At 44.6% G+C, this 16,362-nt stretch overlaps 1 protein-coding gene across 4 annotated transcripts in view; it reads left to right on the forward strand.

Annotated features, from left to right (window-relative positions):
- Window positions 1-16,362, forward strand: part of LOC122927880 (pendrin-like) — a 117,463-nt gene that overhangs the window by 20,756 nt on the left and 80,345 nt on the right. For 3 of the 4 annotated variants that reach the window (XM_044280191.1, XM_044280190.1, XM_044280189.1), the window contains exons 2-3: window positions 2,011-2,168; window positions 8,945-9,084. In XM_044280191.1, coding sequence (XP_044136126.1) covers window positions 2,014-2,168; window positions 8,945-9,084 — 295 coding nt within the window. In that variant the 5' untranslated portion in view covers window positions 2,011-2,013. The remainder of the gene's footprint in view (window positions 1-2,010; window positions 2,169-8,944; window positions 9,085-16,362) is intronic. The other variant, XM_044280192.1, reaches the window with a different exon arrangement.

Below are 16,362 nucleotides of genomic sequence, written 5' to 3' on the forward strand. Positions count from 1 at the left end.
GGCAACTAAGCCAGTTCTACTTTACACCAGTTTTATAAATGATCCCAACTGTTTTATCTGTGAAGATGTCTGTAAAGGGTATACAGGTCCTTCTAAAAAAATTAGCATATTGTGATAAAGTTCATTATTTTCTGTAATTCACTGATAAACATTATACTTTTTGATATATTTTAGATTCATTACACACAACTCAAGTAGTTCAAGCCTTTTATTGTTTTTAATATTGATGATTTTGGCATACAGCTCATGAAAACCCTAAATTACTATCTAACAAAATTAGCATATCATAAAAAGGTTCTCTAAACGAGCTATTAACCTAATCATCTGAATCAACTAATTAACTCTAAACACCTGCAAAAGATTCCTGAGGCTTTTAAAAACTCCCAGCCTGGTTCATTACTCAAAACCGCAATCATGGGTAAGACTGCCGACCTGACTGCTGTCCAGAAGGCCATCATTGACACCCTCAAGCAAGAGGGTAAGACACAGAAAGAAATTTCTGAACGAATAGGCTGTTCCCAGAGTGCTGTATCAAGGCACCTCAGTGGGAAGTCTGTGGGAAGGAAAAAGTGTGGCAGAAAACGCTGCACAACGAGAAGAGGTGACCGGACCCTGAGGAAGATTGTGGAGAAGGACCGATTCCAGACCTTGGGGGACCTGCGGAAGCAGTGGACTGAGTCTGGAGTAGAAACATCCAGAGCCACCGTGTACAGGCGTGTGCAGGAAATGGGCTACAGGTGCCGCATTCCCCAGGTCAAGCCACTTTTGAACCAGAAACAGCAGCAGAAGCGCCTGACCTGGGCTACAGAGAAGCAGCACTGGACTGTTGCATGTCATTCGGAAATCAAGGTGCCAGAGTCTGGAGGAAGACTGGGGAGAGGGAAATGCCAAAATGCCTGAAGTCCAGTGTCAAGTACCCACAGTCAGTGATGGTCTGGGGTGCCATGTCAGCTGCTGGTGTTGGTCCACTGTGTTTTATCAAGGGCAGGGTCAATGCAGCTAGCTATCAGGAGATTTTGGAGCACTTCATGCTTCCATCTGCTGAAAAGCTTTATGGAGATGAAGATTTAATTTTTCAGCACGACCTGGCACCTGCTCACAGTGCCAAGACCACTGGTAAATGGTTTACTGACCATGGTATTACTGGGCTCAATTGGCCTGCCAACTCTCCTGACCTGAACCCCATAGAGAATCTGTGGGATATTGGGAAGAGAAAGTTGAGAGACGCAAGACCCAACACTCTGGATGAGCTTAAGGCCGCTATCGAAGCATCCTGGGCCTCCATAACACCTCAGCAGTGCCACAGGCTGATTGCCTCCATGCCACGCCGCATTGAAGCAGTCATTTCTGCAAAAGGATTCCCGACCAAGTATTGAGTGCATAACTGAACATAGTTATTTGAAGGTTGACTTTTTTTGTATTAAAAACACTTTTCTTTTATTGGTCGGATGAAATATGCTAATTTTTTTAGATAGGAATTTTGGGTTTTCATGAGCTGTATGCCAAAATCATCAATATTAAAACAATAAAAGGCTTGAACTACTTCAGTTGTGTGTAATGAATCTAAAATATATGAAAGTCTAATGTTTATCAGTACATTACAGAAAATAATGAACTTTATCACAATATGCTAATTTTTTTAGAAGGACCTGTATTGTTAGTCCTTGTATCAGTGTTCTGCCCCACTGTTTCATCCGTATTCCATTTGCGCTGCTAGAGTGAGAAATACATTTCCAGACCATCTCCTACCGATGCCATCCGTGTTCTGTAAGTGGTCTTCATTGACCTATAGGGGGTCATTTTCAAAGCTGAAATAAGCTTAAATTAGCTGTATTTCAGGTGCAGATGGCGGCTTAACGGCGCCCCGCTCACGACAGGTCTACAATTGTGGGTGTGGCAGGGAAGGGCACGGGCCAGCCCGTCTCATTTACCATTATAGACTGTATCGCCAAAGTTGGAGCTCACTTTAACATTTAATGTACTTCATTTTTTGATGTATTTCATTCACAGGAAATGGAGGAGATGATGGACATGCCTCTGTGTGATGAGTATCGTATATCTAGAAAAATTTACTCTGAGACAACTTTCCAGCAGGAAAATGAGAAGACAGAACTTGTACAAAAAAGTATTCCTGAAAAATTGAAAAATGAGTGCAGGTTGATAATACAGTAATTCTCCAAATTTCAAGTTTTCATTTTTATTTTCATGTGAGACTGTTGAATATATTAGAAATCTGATGCCGAAGCAATATAATCAATATGGGTAAAAGCCTACTTAGGCCCCTTTCGCACGAGCGTGACGGATTAGTTGTGTTCAGGGTGCGTTCAGTGAAACTCGCACTATTTTGCAAGCAAGTTCAGTCAGTTTTGTCTGCGATTGCTTTCAGTTTTTTCTGCGCGGGTGCAATGCGTTTTTCACGCGCGTGATAAAAAACGGAATGTTTACAAACAACATCTCTTAGCAACCATCAGTGAAAAACGCATTGCACCCGCACTTGCTTGCGGATGCAATGCGTTTTTCACGCAGCCCCATTCATTTCTATGGGGCCAGGGCTGCGTGAAAAACGCACAAAATAGAACATGCTGTGATTTTTATGCAACGCAGAACTGATGCGTGAAAAACAACGTTCGTGTACACAAACCCATTGAAATGAATGGGTCAGAATTCAGTGCGGGTGCTATGCGTTCACATCACGCATTGCACCCGCGCGGAAAACTCGCTCGTGTGAAAGGGGCCTTAGGCCTCATTCACACGTCAGTGTTCGGTCAGTGATTTCCATCAGTGATTTGTGAGCCAAAACCAGGTGCAGCTCTAAACACAGAACAGGAGCAGATCTTTCCCTTCTACCTCATGTCTGTGGAGGCTCCACTTCTGGTTTTGGCTCACAAATCACTGATGGAAATCACTGACCAAACACTGAAGTGTGAACGAGGCCTTACACTGGCTGACTAAACAAGCAATTGTCTGGAACGAACCATTCCTTCACCAACAATTGCCTGCTTGTCAGAGGAGGTGAGCGCTGCATGCAGCTGTTCCAATACAGATTCATTGTTTCTGGGCAGCTGATCCCTGTTTACACAGGACGATCAGAAACCATAATATAGGTGTCTGCACCAATGATGCTTTCACTGGATGAATGAGTGTTTGCTCATCCATCAGGTGATTGGTGGCACCTTTAGACAGGTCAGTTATCTGCCCTTTCCTGATATTCAGCCCCTGTAAAGTGGCCTTAAAGGGGTATTACCATCTCAGACAATGGGAGCATATTGCTAGGCTATTTCGGCGGCCCCATAGAAATTAATGGAGGGTCGCCGCGCATGCACTGTCTGCCCTCTGTGACCTTTAAGACTCAGTTTACAAGATAGGTTCGGGTCCCAGAGATGGGACTTGCACCTATCAGGCAATGGGGGCATGTCCTAGCGATATGCCGCCTTTGTCTGAGGTGGTAATACCCCTTTAAGGCTGGTAACACACATGTAGTTTTGTGTCACTTTCTTGAGCCTGATATAGCAGATTGCATATAATATAGAATTCACTTAAATCTCTGCTCTTTCTATGCTTTAGGCCTCATGCACACGACCGTTTTTTTTTTAAGGTCCGCAAAAACGGGGTCCGTAGGTCCGTGATCCGTGACCGTTTTTTCGTCCGTGGGTCTTCCTTGTTTTTTGGAGGATCCACGGACATGAAAAATGAAAAAAAAATCGAAGTCAAGTTTGCCATTGAAATGATAGGAAAAAACGGACACGGATCACGGACACGGATCACGGACACGGATGACAATCTTGTGTGCATCCGTGATTTTTCACGGACCCATTGACTTGAATGGGTCCGTGAACCGTTGGCCGTGAAAAAAATAGGACAGGTCCTATTTTTTTAACGGCCAAGAAACACGGATCACGGATGCGGCTGCCAAACGGTGCATTTTCCGATTTTTCCACGGACCCATTGAAAGTCAATGGGTCTGTGAAAAAAAGGAAAACGGCACAACGGCCACGGATGCACACAACGGTCGTGTGCATGAGACCTAAGGCCGAATGCACACGGCCGTGGTATCCCGGCCTGGCATCCTGCTGACAGCAGGAGCGCACGGCGTCATTGGTTGCTATGACGCCGTGCGCTTCCTGCCGCCGCTGCACTACAGTAATACACTCGTATGGCGCAACCAATGACGCCGTGCTCTCCTGCTGTCAGCAGGATGCCAGGCCGGGATACCACGGACTGCTCACGTCTGTGTTCCACAGCCGTGTGCATTCGGCTTAAGGCCTCTTTTACACGGCCATTGCGGAAACATGTGCAGGTGCATTGCGGGAACACCCGCGATTTTTCAGCGCGAGTGCAAAACATTGTCATGCGTTTTGCAGTCGCGTGAGAAAAATCGCGCATGTTTGGTACCCGAACTTCTTCACAGAAGTTTGGGTCTGGGATCGGTGTTCTGTAGATTGTATTATCTTCCCTTATAACATGGTTATAAGGGAAAATAATAGCATTCTGAATACAGAATGCATAGTAAAATAGCGCTGGAGGGGTTAAAAAATAAAAAATAATTTAACTCACCTTAGTCCACTTGCTCGCGTAGCTGACATCTCCTTCTGTCTTCATCTTAGCTTTGTGTAGCAACAGGACCTGTGGTGACGTGTCAATTCGGTCATCATATGATCCATCACCATGGTAAAAGATCATATGATGACTGTGAAGTCACCAAAGGTCCTTGCTACACACAGCTAAAATCAAGACAGAAGGAGATGCCGGGCTGCGCGAGCAAGTGGATTAAGGCGAGTTAAATTTTTATTTATTTTTTTAACCCCTCCAGCGCTATTTTACTATGCATTCTGTATTCAGAATGCTATTATTTTCCCTTATAACCATGTTATAAGGGAAAATAATAATGATCGGGTCTCCATCCTGATCGTCTCCTAGCAACCGTGCGTGAAAATCGCACCGCATCCACACTTGCTTGCGGATGCTTGCGGTTTTCACGCAACCCTATTCACTTTATAGGGCCTGCGTTACGTGAAAAACGCAGAATATAGAGCATGCTGCGACTTTCACGCAACGCACAAGTGATGCATGAAAATCACCGCTCATGTGAACAGCCCCATAGAAATTAATGGGTCGGTATTCAGTGCGGGTGCAATGTGTTCAACTCACGCATCGCATCCGTGCGGAATACTCGCCCATGTGAAAGGGGCCTAAGGCTGAGTTCACACGGGCGAGATTTCCGCGCGGGTGCAATGCGGTAGGTGAACGTATTGCACCTGCACTGAATCTGGACCCATTTATTTCTATGGGGCTTATTTCTTATGCGTTGCGTGAAAATCGCAGCATGCTCTATATTGTGTGTTTATCACGCAACGCAGGCCCCATAGAAATGAATGGGGCTGAGTGAAAATCGCAAGCATCCGCAAGCAAGTGCGGATGCGGTGCGATTTTCACGCATGGTTGCTATGTGACAGTCTATTCACTGTATTATTTTCCCTTATAACATGGTTATAAGGGAAAATAATAGCATTCTGAATACAGAATGCTTATTAGGTGGTCAATTGAGGGTTAAAAAAAAATAAAAAAATTAACTCACCTTCTCCTCTTGATCGCGTAGTTCCCGGTCTCTTCTGATGAGCTGTCGGCTAAAGGACCTTTGGTGATGTCAGATCACATGCTCCAATCACATGGTCCATCACCGTGGTGATGGACCATGTGATTGGAGCGTGTGATCTGACGTCACCACAGGTCCTAGCAGGTAGTTCATCATTAAAGAAGTAAAGAAGAGACTGGGAACTATGCGATCAAGAGGAGAAGGTGAGTTAATTTTTAATTTTTTTTTGTAACCCTTAATTGATCACCTACTAAGCATTCTGTATTCAGAATGCTATTATTTTCCCTTATAACCATCTTCTGTGAAGAAGTTCGGGTCTGGGTACCACAGTTGGTTTTTTATCATGCGAATGCAAAACGCATTGCACCCGCGCGATAAAAACTGAACATCGGAACGCAATCGCAGTCAAAACTGACTGCAATTGGGTACCTAATCGTGTGGGTTTGCTGCAATACATCGGGACGCATCCAGACCTAATCCGGACACGCCCGTGTGAACCCAGCCTTAGGCCCCATGCACACGGCCGTGTTTCACAGCCGTGTGCGGGCCGTGGAACCGCGGCCTGGATCCCTCCTGAGAGCAGGAGCGCACGGCGTCACTGGTTGCTATGACGCCGTGCGCTCCCTGCTGCCGGCACAGTACAGTAATACACTGGTATAGATCATACCAGTGTATTACTGTATTGCGGCGGCAGCAGGGAGCGCATGGCGTCATAGCAACCAGTGACGTCGTGCGCTCCTGCTCTCAGGAGGGATCCAGGCCGCGGTTCCACGGCCCGCACACGGCTGTGAAACACGGCCGTGTGCATGGGGCCTTAGGGTCCAGAGGGTGGTTCTACTCCGTAATTAACTGCAATCTCTGTGCACACATATACAGGAAAATCTGTCTTCTTTACTGCTTGCGGAACATAAATAGCTCAGATATAAAAGAGTAAAAATAAAAGTTTTATTCAATCTTGTCCCACAAATCTATACATGAATCTGCTCAGCTTATCTTGCTCTGTACCATACTGCCTACAGATAGAACTGCATGTATAACATGACAGGTTCCCTTTAAACAGCTGTTTCCACAGTAATGGCTTATTCACACGTCAGTGATTCACATCCAATTACTGTCTGTGTTCTTAATGAACAATGGATCCATTGAAATCCATGTGTGTATTGAGACGCCATTTTATTTTATATTTTTGCAAATTATTAGCCCACAGGAGGAAGTACCACTCTGGTTTATTTTACAGACAGAACTTGGTCATTCTATTACCATCCATCCGGTCCATTTTTTACCAATCCATGGCATAAAAAGTTTTATACAAGTTTTTTTAAAAAGATTGCTAGATCCACCACTGTAAAAACATCACTTGCCTAGCCTGAAGTTGGACCTGTGAATAAGTACTATGGCTGTGTTCACATCTCCGGTGAACGTTTTTGGCATGCTGTTCCCAGCAGAGAAAAACCTGCCTGTGTTCACTGGCTCTGGCATTGCTGTATTCAACAGATGGCCACCAGATCCCTATTGACTATAATGGTGATCCATTACTGGCATGAATGTCGGGTTTCGGCCAGACAGTTACCGTTGCATGCAGCGGTGTTTGTCCGTCCGACAGCCGGCATCTATGCTGGATCAGTCTGCCAGATCATCACTAACGTAGATGTGAACACAACCATAACCTAACTTATTAATGTGGTAAGTCAGTCAGTACTCTCGCTAGGATTAGCTTATTTTTAGTGCATGGCTATTTCTCTGCTAATAACATACAGTGGAGGAAATAATTATTTGACCCCTCACTGATTTTGTAAGTTTGTCCAATGACAAAGAAATGAAAAGTCTCAGAACAGTATCATTTCAATGGTAGGTTTATTGTAACAGTGGCAGATAGCACATCAAAAGGAAAATCGAAAAAATAACTTTAAATAAAAGATAGCAACTGATTTGCATTTCATTGAGTGAAATAAGTATTTGAACCCTCTAACAAAAAAAGACTTAATACTTGGTGGAAAAACCCTTGTTTGCAAGCACAGAGGTCAAACGTTTCTTGTAATTGATGACCAAGTTTGCGCACATTTTAGGAGGAATGTTGGTCCACTCCTCTTTGCAGATCATCTCTAAATCCCTAAGGTTTCGAGGCTGTCTCTGTGCAACTCTGAGCTTGAGCTCCCTCCATAGGTTTTCGATTGGATTAAGGTCCGGAGACTGACTAGGCCACTCCATGACCTTAATGTGCTTCTTCTTGAGCCACTCCTTTGTTGCCTTTGCTGTATGTTTTGGGTCATTGTCGTGCTGGAACACCCATCCACGACCCATTTTCAGTTTCCTGGCAGAGGGAAGGAGGTTGTCGCTCAGGATTTCACGATACATGGCTCCGTCCATTTTCCCGTTTATGCGAATAAGTTGTCCTGTGCCCTTAGCAGAAAAACACCCCCAAAGCAAAATGTTTCCACCCCCATGCTTGACGGTGGGGACGGTGTTTTGGGGGTCATAGGCAGCATTTTTCTTCCTCCAAACACAGCGAGTTGAGTTAATGCCAAAGAGCTCTATTTTGGTCTCATCAGACCACAGCACCTTCTCCCAGTCACTCTCTGAATCATTCAGGTGTTCATTGGCAAACTTCAGACGGGCCTGCACATGTGCCTTCCTGAGCAGGGGGACCTTGCGAGCCCTGCAGGATTTTAATCCATTGCGGTGTAATGTGTTTCCAATGGTTTTCTTGGTGACTGTGGTCCCTGCTAATTTGAGGTCATTAACTAACTCCTCCCGTGTAGTTCTAGGATGCTTTTTCACCTTTCTCAGAACCATTGACACCCCACGAGGTGAGATCTTGCGTGGAGCCCCAGAGCGAGGTCGATTGATGGTCATTTTGTGCTCCTTCCATTTTCGAACAATCGCACCAACAGTTGTCACCTTCTCTCCCAGCTTCTTGCTAATGGTTTTGTAGCCCATTCCAGCCTTGTGCAGGTCTACAATTTTGTCTCTGACATCCTTGGACAGCTCTTTGGTCTTTCCCATGTTGGAGAGTTTGGAGTCTGCTTGATTGATTGATTCTGTGGACAGGTGTCTTTTATACAGGTGACTAGTTAAGACAGGTGTCCTTAATGAGGGTGACTAATTGAGTAGAAGTGTCTAACCACTCTGTGGGAGCCAGAACTCTTAATGGTTGGTAGGGGTTCAAATACTTATTTCACTTTCCTTTTGATGTGCTATCTGCCACTGTTACAATAAACCTACCATTGAAATGATACTGTTCTGAGACTTTTCATTTCTTTGTCATTGGACAAACTTACAAAATCAGTGAGGGGTCAAATAATTATTTCCGCCACTGTATGAGATTTTTGTTGTTTGTGCTCTTTCTTGCAGCTGTACTGCAGCAACAGCTTGTCTAAAGCTCAAGCAGTTTTTTCCAGTCCTTAACTGGTTGCCAAAGTACCGATTAAAAGAGTGGCTTGTTCATGATATTATCTCGGGACTATGTACAGGACTTGTTGGCACATTACAAGGTAAGTTGTTTCTGCTATGAATGTTTCTTCAGTTAAAACACCACTACTATCAATCATGTGGAGTACAGTCATATATAATTTATTTAGCTGGATAAGAAATGCCATCTAACAAAAAACAGCAAATTAGACTTCAATACTTTGTTATAATATACATTGCCAAAAACCTTGACCAATGAATACTTTTCTAGAATGAAATCATTTAGGCTAATTTTACACCCAGCCTGTGGTGTACTTCTGGAAGCACTCTATTGCGTTGTTATGCAGTTTAGTTTTTCTTACTAAAAAAGAAAAAAAAAAAACATGGATTGCAGATCTACAGACGGCGGGACCCAGATGTTCAACAGCACCCTTGCTGTTAGGCCTCCTGCACACGAACGTGTGCTGCCTGTGCTGTGGACCGCAAATTGCAGTCCATAATGCACAGGCACCGACCGTGGGCCAGTCGCATGCGGATCGCGACCCCATTCACTTGAATGGGGTCCGCGATCCGTCCTTTCCGCAAAAAGTTCTATCTTTTTGCGGAATGGAACACCACAGAAGCACTCCGTTATGCTCCTGTTGCGTGGTTCCGTTCTGTTCCGCACTGCATAGATTTGCGGACCCTTTTAAGTGAATGGGTCTGCATCCGTGATGCGGAATGCACGCGGTCGGTGTCCCGTGTATTGCAGACCCGCCGTATGCCTGCCGCAATACTGCCACTGGGGACACACGGCTGTGTGAAAGAGGCCTTAGACAAAGCCGGCCTGCCACTGGGCCCCACCAACCCACCGATGCAACATCACAGTAACAATTGCAATCAGGCAGTACCATGTGAACAGATGTCAAGAGCTCATCTTTCCATGTGGTCTCAGGATCTCCATCTGAGAAGTAGTAGAAACGTATTAACCCTTATGCAGTCTGGCTAATTGTGCCCTAGACAATAGCCAAAACCATGAAGTAGTTATATCATGTGACATGTACTGCTATATATCATTTTTCTAACCTGTTCATCATGACACACTTCCCCGGAGGAGCTCCTCAGACCAGCTGTGTGGGAGGAGCAGCTGTAAAGTGAAAGTAAAAATCCCAGCATGCATTGCAGCAAGCATGTTCATAGGAGCAGCCATGTGACATCCCCGCCCACCTGTGTTTCCATAGAGACAAGAGCCCCTCAGATAATATGTATAACTCAGTCAGTGAATAACTGCTGTACAGACATAGCAATAAGAAGTACATGTTTGCCGTGCTGTGGCCGCATATCCGAACTGTCCCCATTAAAGTGAATAGGGCCGGAGTGGACTTCCAGCGGCACTCGTGGGCTACTGTTAGCACAGATCACTGTGTACAGGGGATTATGGATCTCTATATGCAGTGGTGAGGGTCACATATCACCATATACAGAGTGCAGGAAGGAGAGAGCACACATTTAGGCTCCATTCACATCGAGCCGCGGATCCGCAAAACATGGAAAGCGGCAATGTGCGTTCTGCATTTTGCGGATAGCACATTGCCGGCACTAATAGAATAGGACTATTTTTTTGCGGAATGGAAGTGCGGATCCGCAATTCCGTGTCCGGGCAGCACATGAATGGGTCCGCAATTCCGTTCCGCAAAATGCGGAACGAAATTGTGGACGTGTGAATGGAGCCTTATAGATGGTGAGACCAGTGACTGCTGCTGATATCACTAACCTCAGCCATACTGACAGCTCAGAAGGGGTTAAAGCTCCTGAACTGTTGGTCTGGCTGTAATATCATGTCTGTGATAAGAACACAGAGCAGAGGGGCCATAAACAGGACAGACACTGGGACTGCTCACAGTTTGTGGTCAACAGCACTTCCCTGGCCCTGCTACATCCTCACATGTTGGCAGGATCCTCTCAGTACAGAGGAAGCAGACGGGGCAGAGCCTGCAGTCAGATCAGCCATCACAGCTTCCCCTCAGTCTCACTTCCTCCTTCAAAACTTTCTTTATTTCAGCTTTTAGCAAGTGTCCCTGCTAAGCCCCTGCCAGCCCTGCATAGCCAGGAGTGCCAGTCACAGAAGGAAAGCACCTCTAAAACAAGCAGGGTGCTTTAGGACCCAGACGGCAGCACTCCTTCAGGCATGGACGAGGTAGCTCCTCCATGGCATGTGCAGGGATGGACGAGACAGGCATCTGAGAGAGCAGGACAGGAGGCGGCGTGGTGAGAGCAGAACAGGAGGGGGGCGTGGTGAGAGCAGAACAGGAGGGGGCGTGGTGAGAGCAGGACAGGAGGGGGCGTGGTGAGAGCAGGACAGGAGGGGGCGTAGTGAGAGCAGGATAGGAGGGGGAGTGGTGAGAGCAGAACAGGAGGGGGCGTTATCTGCTTAAGAAGATATATTAGTAAGTGTAATATCGCCCTACCTTCTTTACAGTTTTAATAAGTGCTAACTGAGCTTTCCTAAAACCTTCCTTTAAAAAGTTCTAAATCGCCTAAAAATGTTTTTTGTAATATACTTTATTAATCAATAATACTGTCACTACTCAAACAGGCATCCAAAATCGTGGGTGCTATCATGTCTTAAAATCATTATTCTACTACTGGTGTACAGATTTCACTGTTGCTCCTGCCTGTGTGCCCCTCAAACTAGGCTAAATTCTGGCACAGGACATTGGTACCCTGTACAGATGTGCTATGCTAGCATTTAGCTGAGTGGAGCGGCTCCTGCCTGAGCCTGCTCCGCTCAGCTCAAGGCTCTCTATTGCACATGGCTACTCCTGTACTGATGTGCTATAGAGAGCATATCTGTACAGGGTACCGATGTGCTGTGCCAGAATTTAGCCAAGCTTGAGGGGCGCACAGGCAGGAGCAGTGCTCCAGTCATTATTATATATATTTTGGATAAAATTTCCCAGTGTCTCTTCTTCTCCCTTCCAGATGAACAGGCAGTCATCAATATATCTTCGCCACACCCATAAGTTCCTCTCCATCTCTTTCTGGTTTAATAAGATATCAATATAAGGCCCCTTTCACACGGGCGAGTATTCGGCAGGGATGCGATGCGTGAGTTGAACGCATTGCACCCGCACTGAATACCGACCCATTTCATTTCTATGGGGCTGTTCACATGAGCGGTGATTTTCACGCATCACTTGTGCGTTGCGTGAAAATCGCAGCAAGCTCTATTTTGTGCGTTTTTCACGTAACGCAGGCCCCATAGAAATGAATGGGTTGCGTGAAAATCGCCAGCATCCGCAAGCAAGTGCGGATGCGGTGCGATTTTCACGCACGGTTGCTAGGAGACGATCGGGATGGAGACCTACCTACCATAACATGGTTATAAGGGAAAATAATAGCATTCTGAATACAGAATGCATAGTACAATAGCGCTGGAGGGGTTAAAAAATAAATAAATAATTTAACTCACCTTAATCCACTTGATCGCGCAGCCCGGCTTCTCTTCTGTCTGTCTTCCGTGCTGTGTGCAGGAACAGGACCTGTGGTGACGTCATTCCGGTCATCACATATCCATCACCATGGTAAAAGATCATGTGATGACCGGAGTGACGTCACCACAGGTCCTGTTGCTGCACACAGCACAGAAGACAGACAGAAGAGATGTCGGGCTACGCGATCAAGTGGATTAAGGTGAGTTAAATTTTTATTTTATTTTTTTAACCCCTCTAGCGCTATTTTACTATGTATTCTGTATTCAGAATGCTATCATTTTCCCTTATAACCATGTTATAAGGGAAAATAATACAATCTACATAACATCGATCCCAAGCCCGAACTTCTGTGAAGAAGTTCGGGTTTGGGTACCAAACATGCGCGATTTTTCTCACGCGAGTGCAAAACGCATTACAACTCGAATTTCGCACCCATTGCTGTCCCGACCTTCTGTAAGTAAAAAGTATCTTTAAACCAGAAATAATTGCGCCCCAGGCAGAACTCTATACAATTAATAATGAAGATTTTTTTGTTTTTCCTCCATTTCTCTGTCTCTATCTAAGTAGAACTTCACTGCTTGTATGCCCAACTCTTTGGTATGATGGTATACAGAGAAGTAACATCTGCCATAGCTAGAAACTTATCCTCTCCAAAAACTTATTATAACTTGTAATACATGATTTGTATCTTACAGGAAGGCGTGGTGTCAACATATTTTTGTAAGAAGGTATCTATATTCTCTGATAGCCTGCTTGCAATAGATTCTATACCCGACACTATCGGTCTGCCCGGAGTTTTTTTTGGATCTTTGTGATCCTTAGGGAGAAAATATATGACTGGGGTCCTAGGATGGGGGTTATTCAGATAATCACATTCCTTCTTATTCAATATTTCTTTTTCCAGACCTTCTTTAAGTAGTATAAAGCCTACAACCTCCCTATTGCTGAGATTCTACACAAGCCCACAGAGAAAAACATGCACTTCTCAAAAAACTACCACAGGACAAAATACCTACAAAAATATAATAACTTTATTGATAATACATATAATATACACATAAAAAACTAGGAGAAAAGGCAAGGTGGAAAAAAAGACACAGAGAAAGCGGTGAGAAGCTGTCCGTAAAAAACAGTCTCAGTGATATACTGTAACCATATCCAACAGATGGTATGTATCAAAGAAGTATGTTGATCATGTATGGTCAGTAAAAGGTATATTATAGATGAATTAGCACTAAGCCACAACTAAACTTGTCAAAATAAGACCAAAAAGTAGTGGGCAGAACTGATCAAGAACGTTCAGACTAAGGCTGCTTTCACACTAGCGTTCGGGTTTCCGTTCGTGAGCTCCGTTTGAAGGAGCTCACGAGCGGACCCGAACGCAGCCGTCCAGCCCTGATGCAGTCTGAATGGAGGCGGATCCGCTCAGACTGCATCAGTCTGGCGGCGTTCAGCCTCCGCTCCGCTCGCCTCCGCACGGACAGGCGGACAGCTGAACGCTGCTTGCAGCGTTCGGGTGTCCGCCTGGCCGTGCGGAGGCGTGCGGATCCGTCCAGACTTACAATGTAAGTCAATGGGGACGGATCCGTTTGAAGATGCCACAATGTGGCTCAATCTTCAAGCGGATCCGTCCCCCATTGACTTTACATTGAAAGTCTGGACGGATCCGTCCCAGGCTATTTTCACACTTAGCTTTTTTTAGCTAATATAATGCAGACGGATCCGTTCTGAACGGAGCCTCCGTCTGCATTATTATGGGCGGATCCGTTCAGAACGGATCCGCCCGAACGCTAGTGTGAAAGTAGCCTAACAAACATTCCCACAGATGAAATGAATCTGCAATAGATTACAAACCATGCATGATATACAAGAGTGTCTTAAACAGTAAGGTACTGTCAAAAGACACAATTGGATAGTGAAAATACTTCATCAATGAATCCACGTGCACATATAATAATATGCAAGAATACATCCAATAGCTCATAATAGAGCACACGTACCCTGAGACATGGTTAGGTAAGTGGAGAGGCACAGCTCCATGCAAAGAACCTCGACACGCGTTTCACCCTGACGTATAAGGAGTTCTTTTTTATATATACCCACAGGGTTGCCCCTAAGTTTTTCATAGGTGGTTGTATCTCCAAGGATCTTCAACATATTTTTCTCATAGTGACTTTTATCATAGATCACTATGCCTCCGCCTTTATCTGCTGGCTTTATAACAATTGTTCCATATTTCTGTTCAGACTACTTAATGCAGATTTTTATTTTCTAGTTAAATTAATTTCTTTGGTTTTTCTATTAATAGACTCCAGACCTTTAAGGACCCCTCTCTGGAAGGCCTCTATACATTAATTTTCTCTATTTTTTGGATAGAATTTGGATTTATTTTTTAACGTAGTATGTACATATTTATCTTCTTCATAATATTTTATTGAGCCTTTCATACTGTTGCTCATATATTTCAAAATATTAAGTTTCCTCACATATCTATGAGTATCTAAGTATGTCTGGAGTTTGTGAGAATCTTCTGAAACAGTGGACTGTTGTGCATGTAAGCGATATACACTACGTGCAGAATTATTAAGCAAATGAGTATTTTGACCACATCATCCTCTTTATGCATGTTGTCTTACTCCAAGCTGTATAGGCTCGAAAGCCTACTACCAATTAAGCATATTAGGTGATGTGCATCTCTGTAATGAGAAGGGGTGTGGTCTAATGACATCAACACCCTATATCAGGTGTGCATAATTATTAGGCAACTTCCTTTCCTTTGGCAAAATGGGTCAAAAGAAGGACTTGTGAGGCTGAGAAAAGTCAAAAATAGTGAGATATCTTGCAGAGGGATGCAGCACTCTTAAAATTGCAAAGCTTCTGAAGCGTGATCATCGAACAATCAAGCGTTTCATTCAAAATAGTCAACAGGGTCGCAAGAAGCGTGTGGAAAAACCAAGGCGCAAAATAACTGCCCATGAACTGAGAAAAGTCAAGCGTGCAGCTGCCAAGATGCCACTTGCCACCAGTTTGGCCATATTTCAGAGCTGCAACATCACTGGAGTGCCCAAAAGCACAAGGTGTGCAATACTCAGAGACATGGCCAAGGTAAGAAAGGCTGAAAGACGACCACCACTGAACAAGACACACAAGCTGAAACGTCAAGACTGGGCCAAGAAATATCTCAAGACTGATTTTTCTAAGGTTTTATGGACTGATGAAATGAGAGTGAGTCTTGATGGGCCAGATGGCTGGATTGGTAAAGGGCAGAGAGCTCCAGTCCGACTCAGACGCCAGCAAGGTGGAGGTGGAGTACTGGTTTGGGCTGGTATCATCAAAGATGAGCTTGTGGGGCCTTTTTAGGTTGAGGATGGAGTCAAGCTCAACTCCCAGTCCTACTGCCAGTTTCTGGAAGACACCTTCTTCAAGCAGTGGTACAGGAAGAAGTCTGCAAGGTAAGAAAAACATGATTTTCATGCAGGACAATTCTCCATCACACGCGTCCAAGTACTCCACAACGTGGCTGGCAAGAAAGGGTATAAAAGAAGAAAATCTAATGACATGGCCTCCTTGTTCACCTGATCTGAACCCCATTGAGAACCTGTGGTCCATCATCAAATGTGAGATTTACAAGGAGGGAAAACAGTCCACCTCTCTGCACAATGTCTGGGAGGCTGTGGTTGCTGCTGCACGCAATGTTGATGGAGAACAGATCAAAACACTGACAGAATCCATGGATGGCAGGCTTTTGAGTGTCCTTGCAAAGAAAGGTGGCTATATTGGTCACTGATTTGTTTTTGTTTTGTTTTTGAATGTCAGAAATGTATATTTGTGAATGTTGAGATGTTATATTGGTTTCACTGGTAAAAATAAATAATTGAAATGGGTATA

Source organism: Bufo gargarizans, chromosome 2, assembly GCF_014858855.1.
Source record: "Bufo gargarizans isolate SCDJY-AF-19 chromosome 2, ASM1485885v1, whole genome shotgun sequence".
Classification (NCBI taxonomy): domain Eukaryota; kingdom Metazoa; phylum Chordata; class Amphibia; order Anura; family Bufonidae; genus Bufo; species Bufo gargarizans.